This window comes from Xenopus laevis, chromosome 9_10L, assembly GCF_017654675.1.
Source record: "Xenopus laevis strain J_2021 chromosome 9_10L, Xenopus_laevis_v10.1, whole genome shotgun sequence".
NCBI classification, from domain to species: Eukaryota; Metazoa; Chordata; class Amphibia; order Anura; family Pipidae; genus Xenopus; species Xenopus laevis.
This window is the reverse complement of record NC_054387.1, coordinates 118,160,983-118,187,329: the sequence shown is the minus strand read 5'-3', so window position 1 is coordinate 118,187,329 and position 26,347 is coordinate 118,160,983. Positions and strand designations below refer to the sequence as shown.

The 26,347-nt window shown below is 41.3% G+C and overlaps 1 protein-coding gene across 4 annotated transcripts; it reads right to left on the bottom strand.

Moving 5' to 3' along the window:
- Positions 1-370: 370 nt before the first annotated feature.
- e4f1.L (E4F transcription factor 1 L homeolog) lies at positions 371-26,347 on the bottom strand. Of its 4 annotated transcripts, none has more exons than XM_018236570.2 (14): positions 26,148-26,347; positions 18,706-18,851; positions 16,940-17,027; positions 16,651-16,856; positions 16,451-16,571; positions 15,811-15,978; positions 12,888-13,072; positions 7,307-7,498; positions 5,500-5,605; positions 4,214-4,431; positions 3,086-3,284; positions 2,203-2,384; positions 1,546-1,611; positions 371-733 (listed from the first exon to the last, which is right to left on the bottom strand). In XM_018236570.2, exons 1-14 carry the CDS (start codon positions 26,254-26,256, stop codon positions 395-397), a joined length of 2,325 nt encoding a protein of 774 aa, XP_018092059.1. In that variant the 5' UTR covers positions 26,257-26,347; the 3' UTR covers positions 371-394. The 4 variants fall into 4 exon arrangements, with proteins under 4 accessions (XP_018092059.1, XP_018092060.1, XP_018092063.1 ...); XM_018236571.2 differs by having other exon boundaries at positions 16,940-17,024; XM_018236573.2 differs by having other exon boundaries at positions 489-711.

The following is a 26,347-nucleotide window of genomic DNA, read 5'->3' as shown; positions in this document are numbered from 1 at the left end:
GGGCGTGAGAACCCAAAGAATACAGGCAGAAATGAACGTTACATAGTGAAATCAAGGCACACAGACAAGTGAGTGGTTAGGCCTTACACAGATAGGGATGGAGTCGATGAATATGGAGCGACAGGGAACGCCTCTCATTGCTTTGTTGTGCAGCTTTATAGTGTACACACTAATGAAGAGCGTTGCTGGACGCACAATACTAGACATCAATAGTAGCACTTTCAGGATTTCATACTAACAACACTATGTATAGACCTGGGTGTAGAGAACACTGCATATGACCCTTGGCCCACTCAGGAGACATTCTGATTGGTTCCCTGTGTTTGTCTCAATGTCTTTGAAAACTTTTTTTTTTTTTTAAAAAAAAAAAAAAAAGTAAAACCTGTCCAATCTTCTACACAATGACTGTCTGAACTTCTAGATCTTCATTGTGGGATTCAATCACAAACTCTTCTGCGTTCTCCATCATCTCTACTTCCTCTGGTACAGGAATATGTTGCTCCTCCATGGGCTCCTCCTTGGCTACTACAACACCGTCCTCCATGGCAGAGGCCAAAGTCAAAGCAACTTGCTCAGTGAGTAATTCAGGGGTTGCTATAGCAATTGTGTCAGTAGTGGGCACTTCCTCCACCCGCTCTTCACCGTCAATGGACATGTTTTGGACAATGATCTGTTGGCTGGGGCTTCCATCGCTTACAATCTGCTGAACGACTGAAAAGAGGTGCCCGTCAACCTGAATATCAATGCAAAATGGTTAAAAAGGGCATAACTAAGGGAATAATCATGGATTGGGTGTGGCTGCCTTATTGTTTGGAAACTATTGACTTTAGTCACAACACACACACAGCTACTATTAACAGCTAATTGTCACAACTACTAAATAGACAATAGTAGCAGCTACTTGTGGTTACAAAATACCCTGCCATAGACAATACCGAGAATTGCCTCTGCTTAAACACATGTCTTAGGGTGGTGGCAGTTGGGGAGATTAGTTGCCCAGTGACAAATCTTCTCTACTGCGGGCGACTAATCTGTTCGAAATGCCTTCCCGCTGGCAAAACTACGAATCGCCGGCATAATGGCATACAAATCGCTTCGGATTTCTGAAGTCCCCCGAAGTTGCCTCACGAGGAAACAGTCACTGGGCAACTAATCTCCCAAACTACCACCACCCTTAGGGTCAGGGCACAAGGGCAGATTCGGGGAGATTAGTCGCCAGGCGACAAATCTCCTCTTCTTCCCCGATCTGCCTTCCCCCGGCTAAAATGAAAATCGCCTTGGGGCAGGCACTCTGATAGATTTGTTTTCCGAAGTTGCCAGAGGCAATTACGGGCGACTTCGGAAAACAAAGCACTCTTTTAGCTGGCAGAAGGCAGATCGGGGAGAGCAATCACCCCGAAGAAGGAGGTTTGTTGCCTGGCGACTAATCTGCCCGTGTGCCCCGACCCATAGCAAAGCCAATTACCATTATTATCTATGTTGTAGCTGTGACAAGTAGCTGTGTGTGTCTTCACCACTATGCTTCCCTAGTACTTAAAATCTCACCTCTTGAGATCTGGTATCCTGGATGAGCTCGGCAGCTTCACTGGTCTCGGAGTCTTCAGCAGCAGTCTGTGAACATAGAGGGAATGATCAGATGCAAGGACTTAACATGGTCTGCATTACCAATATATTTTGTGCCTTGAAGCTGGTCTTTGTTGTCTAAATAAAGCCCAGGCAGACATTAACAATAGATAAAGCATATAATAGGGTCCTGCAGCGTGTCGGGTACCCTCAAAAAAAGCGGGCACCCTGCAGAATGAGGGGAGGATTTTCAGGTGCTATGGGTCATCTAAATTTCTTATCTTATGTAATATTGTCTTTATTTTACTCCTTTTAAAAGTTTTACAAAACTTGTATCTGTCCCCGTCCACTTTTGATGACATCACTTCAGCCTGTTTGATGGTGGTCGGCAGGTTGTGGATAAGGAAGTTGCGGCTCCGGGTCAGGTAGTGGATCAAAGTGGATAAATGTGCACGTTGCGGTTCGGCTCTTAGAAATTGGTTCCGCACAGGACTCATAACTCATAATATATAATATAGCTCATAATCATCAAGTCTAATGGACTAAGGGAGTGTTTCCAAAAACAGGCGAGTTCAGCAACTGCTCAGTAATGGCCCATTGCTCTTGCCTTAGAACAATAACCAACAAACACTCTCTCACCTCGATTATATATTCCTGAGTATCAGCGACCACTGAAGAAAACTCCACTAGCACCGTGTGAGGTTCCTGCGACTCTTCAGATGACGCCACAGTGGTTTCCTCGGTCAATGCGACGCTGCTCTCTTCAGTGCTGGATGCACCGTCAGGCTTTTTTTTCAGTGACAATAGCAGCATGCAGCCTCCTGAAGAAACCCGCAAACATTTTCCCCGTTATTCTATAGCACCTGGTGCCATTTTAAGCAGAGCATATTATCCAAAGGGTGTAACAAGGTTTGCAGACTGCAATCAAATGTGACATAACTAAATGCATCAGCATTTGAACATACGAACGGCACTGGGACCCAACTTAAAGGGATACTGTCTTGGGAAAAATGTTTGTTTTTTTTTTTTTTTGCAAAATTCAACAGTTAAAATTCAACAGTCGTCAGTTTGCCAGGTGCCCCCCAGTCATGTGACTTGTGCTCTGATAAACTTCAGTAACTCTTTACTGCTGTACTGCAAGTTGGAGTGAAATCGCCCCCCCCACCCGTGTAGCCCATCACATTGGGAAGGTAACCAGAAAGCAGCTCCCTGATAGATATAAGAAGCACTCAATAGTAAAAATCCATGTCCCGCTGAGGCTAGGAGAAAACAGCCTGCCAGAAAGCAGTTCCATCCTAAAGTGCTGGCTCTTTCTGAAAGCACATGACCAGGCAAAATTACCTGAGATGCACCTTCACACCAATATTACAACACACTTTTGTTGGGTTAGGAATGAAATTTTATATTGTAGAGTGAATTATTTGCAGTGTAATTTAGAAATAAAAAAATACACCAAGTCATGAGAAAATCCCTTTAAAAAAAATAAAATAAAAAACATCTATCAGTGGGCGTTATCATTTACCTTTGGTTTTTAAATGTCGATTGAGAGTTCCATGCTCGGCGAAGCCTCGGCCACATTTGTGACACTTAAAGGGCCTCTCGCCAGTGTGGTGCCGGACGTGCCGGATCAGAGAGCCCTTCTCACGGAAGCTGTTGGGGCAGAACTGGCAGATGTATGGCTTGTCATCTAAGTGGGTACGAGAGTGAACCTGCTGGGCATTCTGTGGGGTGGAGAAAAAAAAAAAAAACAATCCATTACAGAGGCAAGTTATGCTTCTGTTATAATAACACTGATCTCAGTCGGTGCAGCTGACTCAATTAATTTCCATTTTTTAATGTTTTTACTAGATCCAATGACCAGAATAATAAACTACTAATGTGTGGGCAGAGAAAAGCTCGACCTGCACCCGCCCTCACCTGGCTTTCCCTCCTCCATTTATAGACCCGCACTGACCTGCCCTGCCAATGACATCACAAAAGGGGCGGGGCAGGCACACGCCTATAAAACCGGAAGCTGGCAGTCTGAGGTCGTGGGAGGGGGACAGCAGGCAGAAGAGTTCAACCCGCCCATGACCCGCAAACGGCACAGCATGGTCGGCCTGAACATGCCAGACCCACGGGTATCGGGCCGGCCCGCAAGTACCTTATCCGCAACCCGATCCGCTGACCACCAAGAAGCAGAAAGTGTTGTCATTGTAAACCAGTGACATCATTAGAAGTAGGCATGATCAGAAAAAATGGAGTAAGACTCGTTATTGAGAACCCGCAACCCCGGAGAACCACCGACTCCTATCTATACCTGCCCCCAAAACTCCTACCTGCAACCCACAGGGTACCGCAGGTTTTTGTGGGTAATCAGCGGGTGCCCGACCCGCTGCAGGACTCTATTACAAGCTATCATAAAGGGGTGGTTCACCTTTAAGTAAACTTTTAGTACTTAAACAAAACAAACAGTTTCCATTGGTTTTAATTTTTTATAGTTTTATAATTATTTGCCTTTTTCTTCTGACTCTTTTCAGCTTTCAGATGGGTGTCACTAACCCCATCTAAAAGCAAATGCTCTGTAAGGCTACGTACTTATTATTACTGCGTCATGTCATGGGTGATGTGAGAACGAACGTCCGTAATTTATGCCCATCCACCAACTAACCTTGGTTTTGTATCTCTTGCCACACTTAGGACAAGGGTACGGCCGATCATCCGAGTGCACTCTCATGTGGCCCTTGACGTGAGCAACTGTCTTGTACATTTTCCCGCATTCTCCGCACTTATATTTGCGCTCGCTGTAGTGACACTCCTGGTGCTTTCTGAGCAGGTGGCGCTTAAGGAACTCCCTGCCACACACTTCACAGGTGTACAGCATGCACCCTGCCAACAGAGCAGCATTTCAATAGAATAGTGGATTCTAGCAGATGCGCTTTGGCATCCACGCTCACAATCTGCTACCTGTAGCATTTTTTCACAAACATGAATTGGGAAGAATATCATCAAACCCTACAGCCCAGCTATCACTGCAAGCAAATGATACTTCTATTAGCAGCCATGCATAGATATTCAATGTTACTACTCCAGCATAGACATTTCCCCCTCATTTCTAACCATATGTATTGATATTTCCCAATGGGAATAGCCCTTATTCCATGACTGTTGCCAAAAAGCATGAACCAGGGCTACTTGCTGGAAATAGGATTCCACTCTCAGAGGAATTGTTGAGTTTAAAAATAAAAAACTGGGTAAATAGACAGGCTGTGCAAAATAAATTTTTTTTTTAATATAGTCAAAAATGTATAAAGGCTGGAGTGACCGAATGTCTAACATAATAGCCAGAACTATACTTCCTGCTTTTCAGCTCTCTTGGTTTCCACTGATTGGTTACCAAGCAGTAACCAGAGACATGGGGGGGGGGGGAGCATGGGTCATAACCATTTGCTTTTGAATTTGAGCTGAATGCTGAGGATCAATTGCAAACTCACTGAACTGTTATGTTCCATGTGGCCTCCCTTCAAGTTGCTGAGTTAGAGAGCTGAAAAGCAGGAAGTAATGTTCTGACTATTATGTTAGACATCCGGTCACTCCAGCCTTTATACATTACATTTTTGCCTAACTATATTGCAAACCTTTTTTTTTTTATTTTGCACAGCCTATTTACCCAGTTTTTATTTTTACACTGTTTCTTTAAGTCCCTGCCACTGATTCGGGTGACTAAAAGGCCTCTTATTCTAGAGGCCCCTAAAGTTGTTTATGAAACCGTCATATAAGTGAGGTGTTAACTTCCTGCACCCAAACACAATTATCGGGGAATATTAAATAGAATTCATGCTGAGAAACCCTTCCTTCCCTACTATAGCTTGCCTTGGTGTCCCTTCTGCTGTATGCAAGGCTGAATTGGAAAGAGAAAAGCAATACTCGGAGAAGTTTACGGGAAACCCAACTTACCTTCATGCCCTTTCAAGTGGACACTCAAAGCATTGGCACTAATGCAAACTGTATTGCACTTTGGACATTTCAGCATTGGATCAGCGCTCTCTGATGTCCCATCTATCTATTGGAAAGAGGAAACGGTTGTCAGTGGGGTTTAATCCCAGTTTTTTTGTGCCCACATTAAATACTTTTTTTTAGTTTTTCTTCAGACCTGTGAGTGCATTTTAGGAATATATATTGATATTCACCTCAATTTTCGGGAGTGCCATTATTTCTCAAACGGATTGTGTGTGTGTGTGTGTGTGTGCGCGCCAGGTTTGGGTTTAATGAAGGAAACCAGAATGCATGGTGGTGCTTCCCTTTAGAAGAGAGATGCCAGTCCAAAAACCTCTGAGGGATTCTTTAGACAGATGCCAAGGGCACAACATATTCCAATCATTCGTTCTCCAAATGTCTTGGTGCCCAAGATGAATAGCAGTGAGTCCGGGGATCAGTGGATAGAGGTACTACACTTGCTTGTCACAATTTCAGCACGTTTATGTTCCAAACATACCATACTAAGGCATTTGTACCGATTTCTGAAGCACCTGTGAATAACCCTTAAAACACCACTTTACCTTTGGTGGCCGTGAATCATTTGACTACTTGTATTCAACATTTTCTAAGGAAAGCTTTATATGGTTGACTGCAGAGCTCATCAGAAACAGATCCACATATCATGCCTTAACATGCTCCAAATGTGCGGCTTTATTACAAGTCTCGCCTCCATATGCACCTGTTGTACTTGAACTCACCTCTACGTTTGTCTGTATGTCTCAAAGCTCCATAAAAAAACATGGGGAATAAGTTGCAGCCCAGCTGGATAAAGATTCCATTCAGCAGATAAATGACTGGATTTTTAGGATGAACCCTTATCTTTATAGAGATGTAGGTGGGCAGTACTAAGGCTATTAAGCTACCATGATCTCCACCGGTCCTCATCTCCTTGTATATTTTTGACATAACGGTCTAGAGCAGTGCTTTCTATACTGCAGGCTTGTCCACCCCAGGGCCATTGAGACATTTTAGATTGCCTTTATGGACAGCCCTGAAAGCCTAGACATTGATAAGAATGAAATTTAAAGGAGAAGGAAAGCTATACAAGCACTTTATCGCCAATAAATTAGCCACAATAGTGCAAGCTATAAGCATATATTTATTCTGCAGAATGCTTTACCAAGCTTTATCTGTTTGTTTAGTATAGCAGCTGCCATATTAGCTTGATGTGACATCACTTCCTGCCTGAGTCTCTCCCTGCTCACTCATAGCTCTGGGCTCAGATTACAGCAGGGAGGGGAGAGAGGAGCAAACTGAGCATGCTCAAGTCCTAGCCCTGGAGGTTTAAGCTGAAAACAGGAAGTCTGATACAGAAGCCCATGAGTACACAATAGAAGGAAAGAAATGCTGTGTTTCTTTTGACAGAGGACTCTGAGCAGCATTACTTTGAGGGTTTACTGGTGTATTAATATACACCTTTCTGATAAAGCTTACTTAATTTTAGCCTTTCCTTCTCCTTTTCTCAGATATTCTTCTGCTGATGAAAGGCTGAAACAAAAAGGTTTTCCTCTAAGCCATAACCTTGATATGAGTCAAGGGGAGGCCCTGTAATAAGGTTGGTCCTTCAACGGGGCTTGAACTGGAATATTACCTTTTAACCAAGGCCTAATTCTGACCTACTAGATAACACACCCCCAAAGCCATTTGCACAATATACCATTCACTATGTAACCAAAGCATATCACCGTGCCCAAAACAGCGCTGCCGCCCAATGGCACAAACATACCGTTTTCTGGCCGTTAACAACCTGGTCCATTTGGCCACTGTGTGACTCATCTGCCAAGGCTAGGATTATTTCCTCGCTCTCCACATCCTGCATGGACACAGTCTCAATCACAACACTGGAGCTGTTCATATGATGGAGGAGACTGTCCCTGCTCAGCTCCCCATCTACTGCACACTGCTCAACAGCTGCAGCCTACGGTGAGGGACAAGAGTATCACAAATCATTTCCCCACTTACTATAATGCATCACTTATCTATATGGCAGCTCTCACCACTTTACAGTCTATGTGAAAAACAGGGCACAGACTTAAAGGAACAGGGACACCAAAAAATTAAAATGCTTTAAACAAATGACAATATAATGTACAGTTACCCTGCGCTGGTAAAAACGGATGTTTGCTTCAGAAACACTACCATGGGGGCAGCCATTCAAGCACAGGATACACAGTAGAGAACAGATACAGTAAGTTCTAAAGAATTCCATTGTATACTAGAGAGCTTATCTGTTATCCGCTATGTATCCGGTGCCTTTTCTTCATTCTCAGCTTTGAATGGCTGCCCCGTTGGCTACACAGCTGCTTGTTTATTTAAACTATAGTTGAGTATCTGAAGCAAACACACCAGTTTTACCAGTGCAGTGTAACACTACATTATATTTACATTACTTTAAAACACTTTTATTTTTGGGGTTGCTGTTCCTTTAAGGATTGATTCTTATTTTATTTATTAAATCATAACATGCATGGAAAACATTAAAGGGGCATTCAACTTGTAGGTAGCAAAGCGCCCCTTTTAAAGGTGCACAACTCCCTCTTCAGCCTGGAGAATAATTTACTCTCCCTCCCAGCAAACTATGCATTATGTCTCCTTGCACTGGAAGGGAGAGGGGGACTAAATCATGCATTTGCTTTTTTTTTTTTTTTACATACTGTGAGATATCAATAGGTGTAGTTATACGTTAACAAGTAAAAAAAAAATCATGAAGTCTATTTAATTCATATATATCAGCCATGTCTATTTATAGAGAGCTGCACTCATTAATTAGAAGACCATGGTAGATAGCCCCAAAAAAGTGAATTACGGAAAAGTGAATTACGGTATGGTAAGTAGGGAAACTTTTTTGGTTTTACTCATCATCCATGACAGTTATAATTTACACATGGGAGCTAAATGTGGCGAAAATCTCAAGAATCAAGTTTAACCATCACAATTTGTCTGTATGTCTTGAAATGGTTAAAAAGCAATCTCTCTCTATCTATATCTATATCTATATATCTATATCTATATCTATATATCTATATCTATATATCTATATCTATATATCTATATCTATCTATATATATATATCTATCTATATATATATATCTATATATATATCTATATATCTATCTATATATCTATATATATATCTATCTATATATCTATATATATATCTATATATATATCTATATATATATCTATATATATATATATATATATATATATATATATATATATATATATATATATATATATATATATATATATATATATATATATATATATATATATATATATATATATATATGCACAGGTTTTTGCTGGCATGTGACCCAACCTACCACTCCTAATAACATCTCACGCAAGGAACTGGCAGTAACCACTTTTTATTAAACTAAATACACAACTTTCCCCTTACTGCACAAGAAAAGCTACACACACACACATATTGTCTGTTATACAAACAAACACCACAGAGAAGAATATATTATACATATTTTATCATTAACACATAAGGTTAGTAAGCCAAAATGAAAAGGCTAACCTGTGGGGCTTGTTTCATTTAAAAAAAATAAAAATTAAAAAAAGTCAGCTCATACAAATAAGGTTTTTCTTTCATATTTTAATGATTTGTGTAGCCTTAAAGCATTACAGAAAGATGCAACAGATCCCATACCTGTAGATCAAGAGGATTCATGGTTTTATTTATCTCGCCCACAAATTTACATAAGGAACATTGTAGTTTCATGTTTGGCAAAGGACTTGTGTTCTAAAGGCAAATGTATTTACACTGCTTTTACTTTCTATTTTTACACCCCACTAGATGATGCAGAATACGGCAGAGGCAGTGCATGATTAGTAAAAGTAAATATGTAAATAGCAAACAGAATGCAAAAGCTTGTTAAAAAATGTAGCATGTTAAAGGGATTTGGTCGTGATTTTTATGATGTAGTTTTTATTTCTAAAATTACACTGCAAATAATTCACTCTACAATATAAAATTTAATTCCTGAACCAGTAAGTGTATTTATTTTAGTTGTAATATTGGTGTGTAGGTGCATCTCAGGTCATTTTGCCTGGTCATGTGCTTTCAGAAAGAGCCAGCACTTTAGGATGGAACTGCTTTCTGGCAGGCTGTTGTTTCTCCTACTCAATGTAACTGAATTTGTGGTACCTGGCTTTTTCCTATTGAGTGCTGTTCTTAGATCTACCAGGCAGCTGTTTTCTTGTGTTAGGGAGCTGTTGTCTGGTTACCTTCGCATTGTTCTGTTAGGCTGCTGGGGGGGAAGGGAGGGGGGTGATATCACTCCAAATTGCAGTACAGCAGTAAAGTGATTGAAGTTTATCAGAGCACAAGTCACATGACTGGGGGAACCTGGGAAACAGACAATATGCCCTATGTCAGATTTCAAAATGAATTATAAAAAAAAATAAGTTTGCCCTTTTGAAAAACAGATTTCAGTGCAGAAGTCTGCTGAAGCAGCAGTATTAACTGATGCATTTTGAAAAAAACATGTTTTCCCATGACAATATCCCTTTAAAGTGGACCTGTCACCCAGACACAAAAATCTGTTTGATAAAACTCCTTTTCAAATTAAACATGAAATCCAATTTAGGCATAGAGGCAGGGGAGACAGACAATTACTTTCACTTTCCATTCAGCACTTCCTAGATGTCACTGCTCTCCCCAAATTTCCCAGTCCCCATTTAATTGTGTAGCCAGGACATGGGGATTGACATCGGGTCCCCCATTCTGGTGAACAAACAAGATTCTGAGATGATACAAGGCTTGTCTTAATAACAGTATCCACAAAATGGCTCCTGCCTGCTTGTTATAATTATGAATTCCCAGACTGAAGGAAACAAGATTCAAATAATTTATACCGTGTAATTAAAGTTCATTTTGCTTGACTAATGTGATAAAATAGGATTTTGAATAATTTTGTTTGGGTGACGGGTCCCCTTTAAGTCACAAAAGGAACCTACTATTGCACCATCAGCCTGCAGCCATTTTTGACCCCAACTCACCAGTGAAATCACACAAAGACCCGATTAACAATTGGGGCTAGTGAAAGGCAGCCGGCAACCATAGAAAAATTAAACTTCCATACTCTGTGTTCCTGGTGTACAAGGACACTCTAACATTTTGTATGACCTGAACCTGCAGATCTCATGCCGCTCTCTAAAGCTGGTCATACCAGAAGTTTCTCATATTGGCACATATTTCTTCATACTGAATGCAGCTTCACTAATGGTGCAATCATTTCAGAGACTTCCGTGTGATTTAAATCCAAAAAAAAAAAAATGCCCCAAGAGGCAAAAAAGTGTAGGATTGAAAGAGTAGATTCCTGAGAGCTAAACCATGCCTCACTAATAAAGGTTTCAGGTCACCTCAGGATTTCAGGTGGGGTAGGTGGCAGAAGTGTAAGAGAACAATAAGATAATTTTAGAAGGAGTAGAGGGGAGTAAAGTGAGAGATGATAAGAGCAAAGGAGGCCATACACTGCTTAACCCATTATGGCGGGGGTCGCAAACCTTTTTTTTTTAACCAGTGAGCAACATTCAGATGGGAAGCAACGCAAGCATGAAAAATATTCCTGGAGGTACCAAATAAGAGCTGTGATTGGCTATTTGGTAGCCCCTATATGGACTGTCAGCCTATAGGAGGTTCTGTTTGGCAGTACATGAGGTTTTTATGCAACCAAAATTTGCCAGGAATTGAAAAATAACCTCCTACTTTGAGGCCACTGGCAGCAACATCCATGGGGTTGGTGAGTAACATGTTGTTCACGAGCTACTGGTTGGAGATCACTGCAATATGGTATCTGACCAATCAGTGTGCAGTCTGAACTAGTGGATACAGTATGATGGGCCATACATTGCACTTCCTCATCTGTTGATACACCACACGCTGGCACATATGGTGCATTGACATGTCTAAACCTACCCGACTGATGGACAGATATCCACAGTACATGGATATTGGATGGAACTGTCAGATGTGCCCTCAAAATCATACAAATCGAAGAAAGAATGTCGCGAGAGGAAGCAGCAGATAGGGTAAAGGCCAGATAAGACCAAGCTGAAGGAAGGACAAAGGGACCATCTAACAGTGTGTGTAAAGTTTCCAACATTGGATGCAAAAAAATCACTAAACATCCTTCAGTTAGAGAGACTGGTGGGTCTGAGGGTAAAACTGTAGTCAACCCATATGTAAACAAATGCCATGGATGAGGAGAAAACCCCAAAATGGTAAAAAGTGAAAAACCCTATAGTGGCCTACAGATTACTTAAACAACCAGTAACATAAAAAATAAATAAAAAATTGTTTCTACTTAACAAAAAAATAACAAAACACCAAGGCAGTTCTAACTTTCAATTCGCAAAGTCTTTATTAAGAAATTACTTACCGATTTTCTGATTGAGCTCCTCTTCAGAAACAGCGACGATCCATCGTGTGGCGCTCGATTTCTCCTCTCTGGCTATCTCCTATAGAAGGTAGGGAGGAGAAATCGAGCACCGCACGATGGATCGTCGCCCTGTCGCCGTTTCTGAAGAGGAGCGCAAGCAGAGAATCGGTAAGGAATTTCTTAATGAAAAAAACTTTACGAATTGAAAGTTAAAACTGCCTGTGTGGTTTTTTTTCCCCGTTAACTAGAAATTAATTTAAAAATTATGTTACTGGTCTTTTAAAGGAAAACTATACCCCCAAAAATGAATACTTAAAGCAACAGATAGTTTATATAAAATGATGTGACATATTAAAAAATCTTACCAAACTTGAATATATATTTAAAAGGGAACTATCACGAAAAATAAAAAATTTAATATAAGCTGCCTCATACTGAAGACACTTTCTAAATACAATCAATTAAAAAATCTGCATTGTGTCTGAAATAATCAAGTTTATCTTCACTATTCCTCTCTCAGCGTCTGTTTCTCTTCATTCTCTCTTCATGCAGCAGTTGGGTGTCAGATGAATGATCCAATATATCTTATAGGGGGGGTTGCCTTTCCTAGCAGATGTATTAGAGCTCACTCAAATAACAGATTCAAACAATTGTTTGACAAAGAAACAAAATCTGATAAAATAACTGCCTTTTGCACAAATTCTGCATGTAGAGAGGCATGATGTCTGGTGATTTTAAGAGAGTGGGCTCTAATACATCTTCGCTTTTGTCTCAATATCAGCTCTTTTGTGAATTCCCCCCTATGTCTTCCGAGTGCCCACTGCTCACACTAGTGCTTTACAAATGCCAGTCCTTGCATATTATGTGACCTAGAGCCTACAGGTCTCTTCTTGACTCAAGATATCCGCCTACCTCTGGCACAAGTGATACTGGTTGAATGTCATGTGCTTCAAGCTGGATGTGAACTTCTTGCAAAATGTTACCATTGGCATCTGTCAAAAGGTGGATGAGTCGGGAAGCATCCTTGGTATCGCTTGCAAGCTGGGAGGGAGCGTCGGGCACCTTGCTGATGACATCTTTTGTAGGAACTAGCCTTTCTGATCAAAAAGTCCAGCATTAGACAATAGTCAGCCCATACCTGGCAGCGTTGCGACATCCTCCTCTCAACTGCAGACAGGGGGCAGTATATATGCACAAACATGTTTTAGAGGAGGGGGGGGGAGTATTCTAGGTAGTTTGACTGTAGTTGAAATTAATCCAAACTGTTTGCCAGAGTTTTTTTTCCCCCCTGCTCATTTTGTTCCGGTTATAGAACCCAGGGCTTCCTTGCCCCATAGTAAAATAAAGAAGCCAGATAATTCTTTTTGTATCCCTAACCAAAACAAGATGGGACCTGTCTATATTCCCTCTATGCATTACTACTACTACTATGTTGCTCCATTTACACATCCCTGTACCACATGATCACGGACATTATAAACCAGCACTTTCTCTGTACAAGATAGGTTGAGCTCATAGACTTGATAAAACAAACAACATTTAAAGGAACAGTAACACCAAAAAAAAATGGAAGCATTTTAAAGTAATGAAAATATAATATACGGTTGTGCTACACTGGTACAACTGGTGTATTTGCTTCAGAAACTCTACTATAGTTTATATAAACAAGCTGCTGTGTAGCCATGGGGGAAACCATTCAAAGCTGAAAAAGGAGAAAAGGCTCAGGTTACACAGCATAGAACAAGCTCTGTAGTATACAATGGGATTCTTCAGAACTTATATCTACTGTGTATCCTGTGCTTGAATGGCTGCCCCCATGGCTACACAGCAGCTTGTTTATATTAACTATAGTTGTGTTTCTGAATCAAACCCACCAGTTTTACCAGTGGAGGGCAACAGTACATTATATTGTCATTCCTTTAGGGTCAGGGCACACAGGCAGACAAATCTCTTCTTCGGGGCGACTAATCTCCCCAAACTGCCTCCCCTGCTTTCCCTCCAGCAAAAATGTAAATAGCCGGCGGGATGTCACTCGGACAGTTTTCCAAAGTCGCCTGAAGTTTCTTTGCGACTAATCTCACCGAATCTGCCTGTGTGCCCTGACCCTTATACTTTCATATTTTGGTGTTACTATTCCTTTAAAGGCTCGTGTTGGACGCATTCTCCGCCAGCAGCAAAATGCACCCAAACCAGGAAAAGCAATAGTATTTATTAGGATTAAAGAGGAAGTTCACCTTTAAAGTATGTTAAAGAGTGACCAATTCTTAGCAACTTTTCAATTGGTCTTCATTTTTTGAAGACCAATCGCACAGTGTCTCAGAATAAAATTAATGGCAGACTCCAAATTCAAAATTCTGGCCCCTGTCTCTAGAGGAGGGTATGTCCTGTGCGTAAGAGTCTAAAGCTGTATAACCCCTCCCACCAAACATGGGAAGCACTAGGAACAGTGTTTAAAGGGGTTGTTTACCTTCTAAACACTTTTTTTCACAAGAAATAAAGACGTTTTTCAATAGCCTTCCATTTTTTTTTTTTAAACTGTTTTTCCAAAATTGAAGTTTAACGTCCCGGTCTCTGGTGCTTGAGTCTGGCAGCTCAGTAATTCAGGTGCAGAAGAGTGATGTGCGGGTCGGGTGAAACCCGACCCACACCCGCCCTCCCACAACCTGTTGCCGCCCGCATCCGACTTCCGGGTTCCTTTTATAGACCCGCGCCGACCTGCCCCTTCCATGACGTCACAAAAGGGACAGGACGAGCAGGCGCACAGTTATAAAGACAGAAGCCAGTATTTGAAGGTGGCGGGTGGAGAGAGCAGAAGATAAGCTCAACCCGCACCTGCCTACCACCTGCGAAGAGGAGTGTGATTCGTTTTCCAAAGTCGTGCGGAGTTTCCTTGTGAATCTGCCTGTGTGCCCTGACCCTTAGTATTTTATTAGGATTAAAGAGGAAGTTCACCAAGTATGTTATAGAGAGACCAATTCTTAGCAACTTTTTAATTAGTCTTAATTTTTTTGAAGACCAATTGCACAGTGTCTCAGAATAAGGAGTGCGATGTCAGCCCACACATCACTAGTGCAGATTCTGAATGGTTACAATTTTATGCATTTAGTGGATACATTTCTCAGCAGCGTCTCTGGAGTATTAGTAACCATTGTATCAACAGCTGCCTGTAATGAAACCCAGAGATTCTGCTCAGCAGGGACAAACATAAGAAATGTATCACCTAAATGTATCAATTTAGAACAATTTAGAATAGTTGGTGACTCCCCCTGCTACTTCAAACAGACATAAGATGCAAAATGAAACTTTAAAAATGTAAATATTAGAAACAGAAAGCAATTGAAAATAGTCTTTCTGGTAGACTGTCTGAAAACTGAACTGAAAAAAGTGTTGGAAGGTGAACAACCCCTTTGACTAGGGATGCACCAAATCCACTATTTTAGATTCGGCCGAACCCCCGAATCCTTCACGAAATTAAGGGTGGGAAGGGGAAGACATTTTTACTTCCTTGTTTCATGACAAAAAGTCACTCGATTTCCCTCCCCGCCCCTAATTTGCGTATGCAAATGAGGATTCGGTTCAGACGGGCAGAAGGATTGGATTCGGCAGAATCCCGAACCGAATCCTGGATTCGATGCATCCCTACCTTTGACTGAGGCAGACCTCACTCTGTGGTTCATTGAAACTTGTGGGTAGGAAGTTCTCTAGTAATACTGTATATTGGGGGGGAGAAAGTTTTGTGTAATAAGCAGTGGTTAGTGAAAAACCTCCACACAACAACCCAATGTGACAGCGTAAAACTTTTGTAGAATTTATAATTAGAAATGGTTTTATGGACCTGTTTTTAGTAGACCTGAAGCATATTCCTCCTTAGAGATCAAGATCTCTTTGCACATGTTGAGCCGTATCTTCTCTGTGCAGGGGGTGAGAGATCTGAAGTGCCGTGTCAAGGCCCCGGATTCTCTAAAACTCTTGCCGCATTTTGAGCAGACATACGGGCGCTCATCTGGGGAGCAAAAAGAAAAATCAAACACGAGTGAGTAATCAGTGCCAGGTATTTGAAAATGCAAATAAGCCTTTTGATCCTTTATAGCATTACATATTAAATCCATCATCTCTGCTTGGGAAGCTTTAGCAAGCAAGAGCAAGCTATAGGGAAGACGGCTTGCGATTAGCGAATCTGACCTGCTTCACTTCACCGAATTTAGCAAAACGGCGAGAACTCACAAAACTGCATTGAAGTCTGTGCGTGATCATTTTTTTCACTCTGTCTATTGGTGTAGTTTTCATGGCGTAATTTGGCGAAAATTTTCACTCATCACTACTTGCGATTATCAAGCCAATGGCATGAGAACGGTACCAATGAAAATTAAATTTAGCAGTTTCTTAGGTCCCTTTCTTGCCTCAAACAGATCAATAAAGGATTTGTACTTTTCCATACAGGATGTTTATAAAGTTAGTCCAATGAAATCGCCTACCGGTATGCCTTCGGTTGTGTCGTATTAAGGAGCCCTTTGTCCTGAAAGAGTTGCCACACAGCTTGCACTCAAACTCTTTCTTTGTGCTATGGGTGACCAAGTGAGCTCTCAATATGTTGGCCTAGAAGAACAAAAGTCTTGAAAAAGACAGACAAAGACCCACTGCCCTCTATAAAGATCCAACCCTAACCTCAACTTACGGTCTTAAACGTCTTGTCACACAGCTGGCAAACGTAGCGTCCTTTTTCGTTCAGAACCATTGTCACCAGGCCCAAATTATCATAATCATCTTGCTCCAAATCCCCTTGGCTCTCATCCCACTCAACTTCCAGCTCCTCCGCATCTCTCTGGACACCCAGAGTGCTATCTTCACTGGTGAGGATGTCCTTTATATCCTCGGATACCTCTGGAACGTTTAACAAAGATGCAACTGAGCAAACAGACTATAGATAAAATACATTGCTAATAAATCCAAGGGGACAACTTTACCTTCATCAGGCTCATTACTGACATCTTCTGTGGATTCCACAATGACTTGGGAGATGGTTTCAGTCTCTTCTATAGAGGGGACCACCTGCTGTTACAAACACCACTTTACATGACAAAAGCAATAGGAACTATTAAGTATGACATTATTAATTATAAATGACATACCCATACATACAATAATCACAGACAATGCATTCTGACAAGGGAATATGTGGTAAAAATTAGGGATGCACCGAATCCACTATTTTGGATTGGGCTGAACCCCCGAATCGTTCGCGAAAGATTCAGCCGAATACCGAACCGAATCCTAATTTGCATATGCAAATTATGGGTGGAAAGGGGAAACATTTTTACTTCCTTGTTTTGTGACAAAAAGTAATGGGATTTCCCTCCCTGCCCCTAATTTGAATATGCAAATTAGGATTTGGTTCAGCCAGGCAGAAGGATTCGGCCAAATCCTGCCGAAAAAGGCAGAATCCTGGCGGAATCCCGAACCAAATCCTGGATTTGTTATATTCATATATGCATTCTGGGACCTGACGTCCCCATGTTTACCAAAGAATCTCTGCACCTCCAACTAAGGAAAGCAGAGGGACTTCAGGTCCCAAAATAGAGCATTTTACAATGGATGAATTACACTGTAAGCCTAAGTGGGGGCATGCCCTTACGAGTTTCATGATTTCCTTACAATCTGTCTCACTAGATATGTTTGTGGAAAAAAAAAATTTTAAAAGGAAAACTATACCCCCAAAATGAATACTTAAGCAACAGATCAAATTAATATCAAATTAAGTGGCATATTAAAGAATCTTAGTAAACTGGTATATATATATATATATATTTAAGTAAATATTGCCCTTTTACATTTCTTGCCTTGAACCACCATTTCTTGATGGTCTGTGTGCTGCCTCAGAGATCACGTGACCAGAAATACTGCAGCTCTAACTGTAACAGGAAATGCGGAAGTGTAGAAGGAAGTGTGGAAGCAAAAGACAGAACTGTCTGTTAATTGGCTCATGTAACTTAACATGTATGGTTTGTTTGTGTGCACCGAGAATCATACAATCCCATTTTTTTTTAAATGACAATTTTCTATTTAGGATTATCCAAATTGGCACATACTACTAAAAAGTATATTATTATGAAAATGGTTTATTTACATGGAGCAGGGTGTTACAAAAGCTGTTTTATTAAATATATTTTTTTGAGAGACCTACATCGTTATTTCCCCACTGATGGTACAGACAGGGACCACTATCCTCAGCACCACAGCTGTAGGTCGATGACATGCCTGACTTTTTGACTATTTTAAAATGCATGATCTCCTCTAAGTAAGGATGATTACTCGGATAAAGTGAAGCTCACCCAATCATTTGTGTTAGAATCCAGGGGTCCCCAATCTTTTTAACCCATGAGCAGCATTCAGATTTAAAGGGAATTAGCAACGCAAGCATAAAAAAATGTTCCAGGGGGTGCTGAATAAGGGCTGTGATTGGCCATTTGGTAGCCCCTATATGGAATGTCAGCCTACAGGAGTCTCTGTTTGGCAGTACACCTGTTTTTTATGCAACCAAAACTTGCCTCTAAGCCAGTAATTAAAAAATAAGCACCTGCTTTTAGGTCACGGGGAGCAACATTCAAGGGGTTGGAGAGCAACAAGGTGCTCACGAGCCACTGGTTGGGGACCACTGTGTTAGATACTCTACAACTTCCCAAGTGCACGTTGGGCTCGACTGACAAGATGACAATGTTCCAAGTGCTTATACCTCCTGGCTGTTCAGTGCCGCACCAGTGGAGACTAGGTTGGGATCCGGGGCTCTCAAGCAGATCTTTTGTATCTTGTGGTGGACAAACTCTTCCAGGCTCGTGAATTCAGCCTGACAGCGGCCGCATTTGTGCACATCATCTTCATCTAGAATACAAAAAAATGACCTTTGTTTAATTAGAAATAACACTTAAATAAAACTTGCACTACAAAACTCACTACATGCATTTCCCAGGGAAACGATATTGCTATTGGGATCTGCTAAACAAGACCCTATAACAGGCAGCAGGAGGAAGGGGTTTGTTTATTTAAAGGGCTTCTTGGTGGATTGTTGATGTGTTTGAACTATGCTCATAAGAACCAGAAGCCGAAAGTAACTTTACTTTCAATTTCAGATTTTTTTTTTTTTTACTGTTTAGTGCATGTAACAAAAACCATTGCTCCTTTGGAGGCAAACAGTATGTTGAGAATAAGCCCTAAGGGTATATTTCCTCTTTAATGGGATACAGTCATGGAAAAACATGTTTCAAAACGCATCAGTTAACTGTCCTGCTCCAGCAGAATTGCACAGAAATCAGTTTTTCAAAACAGATTTTTTTTTTATATTTAATTTTGAATTCCGATAAGGTGGTTTATGAGGAAGCCTCCCATATAAGCATTTCTATTGGCTGAAGGTCAGATAGGCTCTTATCTTGCAGGCCCAGCGTTTCTTTGGCACAAGATTCATTAGCTCAGAGTGTAGAGATAAGAACACACACACACACTGCCAAACAAACACAGCACTGGCTCCTATGTTCTGTTTTAAAGACAACCTTGCCTTATTGAAAAAAGAAATTTAAGTCTTCTGTGAAAGCAATAAACTGAATCAATAAGTTATTGTATTTAAACTATAAGGGTTCATATATCTTTTATACTAGTCAGTTGGAATGGCATGAAAATACTGGTATGAGAGACATGGAGTTAAAAATTGGGATGCACCAAATTCAGGATTCGGCCTATTTCAGAAGGATTTGTATTCGACCGAATCCTTCTGCCCGACCTACCAAATCAGATTTTGTATATGCAAAATAGTGGCAGGGAGGGAAATTGCGTGACTTTTTGTCACAAAACAAGGAAGTAAAAATGTTTCCCCTTCCCACCCCTAATTTGCATATGCAAATTAGGATTCGGAATTCGGCCTAATCTTTCGTGAAGGATTCGGGGGTTCGACCAAATCCGAAACAGTGGATTTCGGTGCATCCCTAGTTAAAAACCACAGCCCAAGAGCCAGACACTAAGGGGGTAATTTATAAAAGTCTCAATGCCAAAAACTCAAAAAAATTTAGTTTTTTTTTTTGTACTATAAAATCTAACTTTAGTGAAGAAAAAAAAAACAACAAAGTTTTTGTGATTTATTATACCCCGAGGATGGAAAAAGTCAGAATCCAAAAATTTGGCATCTCAGACCTGCCGAGGTCGTATCGAGAAGTCCCAAAGATATGTGCTGGGTTTTGTGCAATTATCTGAAGATTTTGTGGTTTTAGTGCGAAAATCCAAAAAAAAAAAAAAAAATTCAAAATTCAAACAATCCGAGTTTTTCACTGCACAGGAAATTGTTGGGAAAATGTATTGGTAAATAATGCCAAATGACCTATGTGGATTTGGTTGAAGTAGATTTCAGAAATAAATGAGATATTCAGATTTTCATAAATAACCCCCTTATTGTACAACTGTTCATTTATTTAATTCAACCAAAATGTTTACTCATTGCATTGGCCTCAGCCTAAATTCCTTATGTCTTGTAGATAAACGAGCCCAATGGTATCTCAAGGCAACAGCAGGGTGAATGTAAATGGACCTTTCAGATAATGGGTTTCTAAAGAACGCCAGGCCTTGTTGGAATTCATGCCAGCAGGACAGACTAGGACGAAGATAAAGAGAGTTAAAGGGACAATAAACCCTATATTTTAGGGCAGAGACACACAGATTCGGGGAGATTAGTTGCCTGGTGGAAAGGCAGGGGAGGCACTTTGGGGAGATTAGTCGCCCCAAAGAAGAGATTTGTCGCCGGGAGACTGATCTCTCAGAATTTGAATGTGTGTCTCTGCCCTAAGCAGGGACTAAAGAATTACCTATAGTAAAGAATAAAATGACATCGTTTTCAATTTTTTACTTTATTTATTTTTAATATTTATAAAAATGTCCACCCACACACGGTACAGTCTGCACAGACTGTAAAGGCAGCCAGGTCATGCAATAACGTGTACAAAAGGGTGAAACAGCCCCTATGTGTAATTTTTTTTTCAGACGTTAAAGGAACAGTAACACCAAATATATGTTAATGTTTTAAAAATGAAAATATCCTATACTGATATCCTGCACTGGTAAAACTGATGCGTTTGCTTCAGAAACACTACTATAGTTCATATAAACAAGCTGTTGTGTAGCAATGGTGGAAATGAAAAAAGTCTATATGGCACAGGTTAAATAGTGGATAACAGATAACACCATTATGTTCTACAGAGCTTATCTGCTGTGTAACCTGAACCTTTTCTCCTTTGAATGGTTGCGCCATTGCTACGCATCAGCTTGTTTATATAAACAATAGTAGTGTTTCTGAAGCAAACACACCAGTTTTACCAGTGCAGGGCAACTCTGTATTATATTTTTTATTACTTTAAAGCACTTATTTTTTGATATTACTGTTCCTTTAAATAAGTTTTTCCAAGCTGCTGAGGTTCACTTTCCATGTATCATATTACAGATAACCAGGCAATGGCTAGGAGAAGGGCATCGCATTAAAGGGAAACCATCACCACCTCTTCTACTTTGTTTGCCTCCATGCTACCTAAAGTTAAGTTAACTATACATGGGCAGATCTGCTTGTTTGGAGAGGCCATCAAATGAGTAGATCTGGCCCCAATATTCCCCCTGGAATGAGCTGATCTGATTGTGGGCCCTAGGGCCCAAGGATTGGATCACTATGCCAGGAATGAAAGCGGTCAGTGCAAGGGCCACATCAACAAACCGATGTGGGTCCAAGATCCGATGGGATTTTTAAACCAGCATCTGCCCGATTTTCGGCCAGATATTGGTCTGGGGAATCCCGTATGAAGGCCCCGTACACTGGTTAATAAGATACTGACTGTCTGTCTGCAGTTTTTAGCAGCCTCGTATATAGGCACTTTACTTTTATTTATCCATCCTATAAATATGAATTTGTTAGCAGATGCAGCACAGAACATTTCTGCAGAGATCTTTGGAAACCGCACTGCTTCAAAGCCTCCAATAAACAGCTCTCTGCATCCTTATCAGAAGTCTGGAGATAAACAATCCATTGGCACAGTCCCCGAGTCAGTAGAATGCAGATAAGGGGAGACCTAGCTGATGTGTTTACAGGCTGGTTACTTCCTAGACCAGCTCGGGATTCGGCCAGGATTTGGCCTTTTTCAGCAGGATTCAGCCAAATCCTTCTGCCCGGCCGAACTGAATTCTAATTAGCATATGCAAATTAGGGACGGGAGGGAAATCACGTGACTTTTTATCATAAAACAAGGAAGTCAAAAATGTTTCCCCTTCCCATCCCTAATTTGCATATGCAAATAATTTGGATTTGGTTCAGTATTTGGCAAAGGATTCGGAGGTTCGGCCGAATCCAAAATAGTGGATTTGGTGCATCCCTACTTGAAACCCCGGGCTGGTGCTCCTATCAGCAGAAAACTGCACCGGCCCAGTGTTATTCCACGGAGAGATCCTCTTCCTTCAAATTTTCCAGGGCAGACGCATGCGCAGCAGAATTAAAAAGCCGTTAATGTTCGGCTTTTCACTCTAATGCGCATGAGAAGCCACAAGAAGAGGCCGGAAGAGGGTCGCTCCATGGTGCTTGGTGTAATAACCCCAGGCTGGTGGGGTTTTCTGCTGACAGGAGCACCAGTCCGGGGTTTCAGGTAAGTAAATACATTCACTTGGGGTGCCTAACATTTGGGGATCCTTGTGAAAGCTGGGAAAAGTCAGAAGAAGAAGGAAATAATTATAAATAAAAATATACAAAATAAAAAATGAAGATCAATTGAGAAGTTGCTTAGAATTGGACATTCTATAACATACTAAAAGATAACTTAAAGGGATACTGTCATGGGAAAACATGTTTTTTTCTCAAAACAATCAGTTCATAGTGCTGCTCCAGTAGAATTCTGCACTGAAATTCATTTTTCAAAAGAGCAAACTGATTTTTTATATTCTATTTTGAAATCTGACATGGGTCTAGACATATTGTCAGTTTCCCAGCTGCCCCCAGTCATGTGACTTGTGCTCTGATAAACTTTAGTCACGCTTTACTGCTGTACTGCAAGTTGGAGTGATATCACCCCTCCCTCCCCCCCAGCAGCCCATCAGCAGAACAATGGGAAGGTAACCAGGTAACAGCTCCATAACACAAGATAACAGCTGCCTGGTAGATCTAAGAACAACACTCAATAGTAAAAGCCAAGTCCCACTGAGACTGATTCAGTTACATAAGAGTTGGAGAAATAACAGCCTGCCAGAAAGTAGTTCCATCCTAAGGTGCAGGCACAAGTCACATGACTGGGGCAGCTGGGAAACTGACAATATGTCTAGCCCCATGTCAGATTTCAAAATTGAATATAAAAAAAAAAAATCTGTTTGCTCTTTTGAGAATTTAAAAGTGAACCTGTAACACAACCGGTCACAAGCAGTTTCTAATCATGTCAGATTGCAGATGCTGTTTGTGCCATTAGCCTTCAGGTGGCCATAAACAAGCCAATAAACTGCTGACCCAGACCCTCCACACAAAGTTGATTGGCGTCTGGGTATGGGGCCCTACTGACAGACTGATATCAGGCCCAACATTGGCCAGATATTTGAAGGGTTGTTCACCTTCCAACACTTTTTTCAGTTCAGTTGGTCACCAGAAATAAAGACTTTTTCCAATTACTTTCTATTTTCTATGTGTGACTGAAATGTAAAGTGTCATTTTTTTACCTTCTAAAGCAGCTCTGTGAAAGGGGGGTCGCCGACCCTGTAAACGGTTCTAAAATGATACATTAAGTTGATACATTTCTTATCTTTGTCCCTGTTGAGCAGAATCTCTGAGTTTTATTAAAGGCAGCTGTTAGACTTGATACAATAGTTGCTAATACTCCAGAGATGCTGCCGAGAAATGTATCAATTAATGTAGCAAAATTGTAACAGTTCAGAGTCTGCACCTGAATTACTGAGCTGCCAGACTCAAACACCAGAGACACGAACATTAAACTTAGATTTTGAGAAAAAATAGAAAATGGAAAGTAAGAAATAAGTCTTTGTTTCTGGGGAACAATCTAAAAACTGAAAGAAAGTGTTTGGAAGGTGAACAAGCTGTTTAATAACGACACCGTCATTCCTGGCCACAGATTGGATAAAGATCTATAGAGCGATTGTCCGGCTTTATACAATGTCTCTGTGGACTGGGCAATGAAAATGGCTGCTTTGTTGTGCCTCAGTCTTATCTCTCCCGCTCCCACAGACACAAGAGACAAAGAGCAGCCAAGGCAGCATTTGAGTGAATTTAAAGGAGGCTTTTGGATATGGGGGTCATTGAAGCCACTGTCTCAGTCCTTGCTTCTATAGAAAGAGTAACACTTCCCATGCCAGCTCCAATGCCAGACACCGCTGCTTCTGTGTTTATATGCAGCCGGGAAAAAATAAAAAGTAAAATCACAAAGGACAAGAAAAAACACTACTCAGCATAGAAGCCTATACATGAAATCATCATATTCTGTTACAAAGCAGCTTATTGTAACCCTGCCCTGGTGATTCTATTATCAGCTGTACTGGTACATGGGCGAGACATACAAAGTTCAGTAGGGGCTACAGGCCGGCTATCTACTCCAGATAAGCGACAAGTGTACAGGAACACTTAACAGCACAAATGTTTATGATAAATTGCCCATTAAAACACTTTCTAGCAGCGTCGCTTCTGCTCTTGTAAACATAAGTGTGGTACCCTGACTGGGATACAGTGATGTGCAAGCACCTAGCATAGAAACAGCACATATTCTCTTTAGCCCCTCCCCTCTGATATTCTCGTTAGCCCCTCCCCTCCAAAATTCTCTTTAGCCCCTCCCCTCCCAGTAGATATTCTCTTTAGCCCCTCCCAGCAGATATTCTTTTTAGCACCCCTCCCAGAAGATATTCACTTTAGCCCCTCCCACCAGATATTCACTTTAGCCCCTCCCACCAGATATTCTCCTTAGCCCCTCCCACCAGATATTCTCCTTAGCCCCTCCCACCAGATATTCTCCTTAGCCCCTCCCACCAGATATTCTCTTTAGCCCCTCCCACCAGATATTCTCTTTAGCCCCTCCCACCAGATATTCTCTTTAGCCCCCCACTCCCAGACGATATTCTCTTTAGCCCCCCACTCCCAGACGATATTCTCTTTAGGGGCCCCTCCTCTCCCAGCAGATATTCTCTTTAGGGGCCCCTCCTCTCCCAGCAGATATTCTCTTTAGCCCCCCCCCCCCAACAGATATTCTTTCAGCCCCCCCCCCCAACAGATATTCTTTCAGCCCCCCCCAACAGATATTCTTTCAGCCCCCCCCCCCCAACAGATATTCTTTCAGCCTCCCCTCCCCAACAGATATTCTTTCAGCCCCCCCTCCCCAACAGATATTCTTTCAGCCCCCCCTCCCCAACAGATATTCTTTCAGCCCCCCCTCCTAATCTCTAGATTTGAGAATATATACCTGGTAATGAGGATTTAAGTGAGGGGGGGAAAAAAGGCTTTAGTTACCCTTTAAGCAATCAGCATGGGCCAAATGGGGCGTTTTAACTTATTACATGTAAGGTAGGGTAAATATTTCCTTTTCTGGTGTGACTGTCCCTTTAAAACATTCCAGCAATAAAAACACGCACATGAAGCCCGGCATTCTAAAGGGTTTGTTCACCTGTAAAAATGAACTTTCAGTATGATATTCTGAGATCATTTGATATTGGTTTTCATTTTTTTGTATTATTTGTGGTTTTTGAGTCGTTTCGCTTTTTATTCAGCAGCTCTCCAGTCTGCAATTTCAGCAAACCAGTTGCTAGGGTCCAAATTCCCCTAGCAACCATGTAGTGATTTGAATAAGAGACTGGAATATGAATAGAAGAGGCTTTAATAGAAAGATAAGTAATAAAAAGTAGCAATAACAATAAATGTGTAGCCTTACAGAGCATCTGTTTTTTAGATGGGGTCAGTGACCCCCCCCATTTGAGAGCAGCAGTAAATGTCTCAGCAGTGACAGTTGTCTAGTGGCCCTAAAGTTATCCAACAAGTAAAACACAACAGAATAAGACGTGTGTAGCTTTATTTACATTCCCCAGCCTGTAGGGGGGAAACAGGGCAAATAACGCATTTTAATAGTCACAGTCCAGTCAGCGGCCAGTCCCACAGCCGCCCAGCCCCTATGTCTCTGCTCTTACCTTCCTCCTTGAAACAAGTAATAAGCTGCGTCCCTGGCACTTCCAGTCTGACGAGGCCGCCGGCTGAACTTGCAGCCTCCTCTGCCCCCGCACCGAGCTCTGAGCTCATCCCAGCTGGGACTTCTCCTCCTTCTGTCGCAAGAACCGAGCGCACAGCGGCTGCAGCACAAGGCAAAATGGCGCATTTACGACCGTGCCGT

Coding starts and splice junctions, on each gene's coding strand:
- e4f1.L (XM_018236570.2), bottom strand. CDS start 26,256: ATGAGCTCAGAGCTCGGTGCGGGGGCAGAGGAGGCTGCAAGTTCAGCC. Junction 15,979..16,450: donor ACACAACCGAAGGCATACCG/GTAGGCGATTTC, acceptor TTTGCTCCCCAG/ATGAGCGCCCGTATGTCTGC. Junction 1,612..2,202: donor CTCAGGAATATATAATCGAG/GTGAGAGAGTGT, acceptor CTATGTTCACAG/ACTGCTGCTGAAGACTCCGA.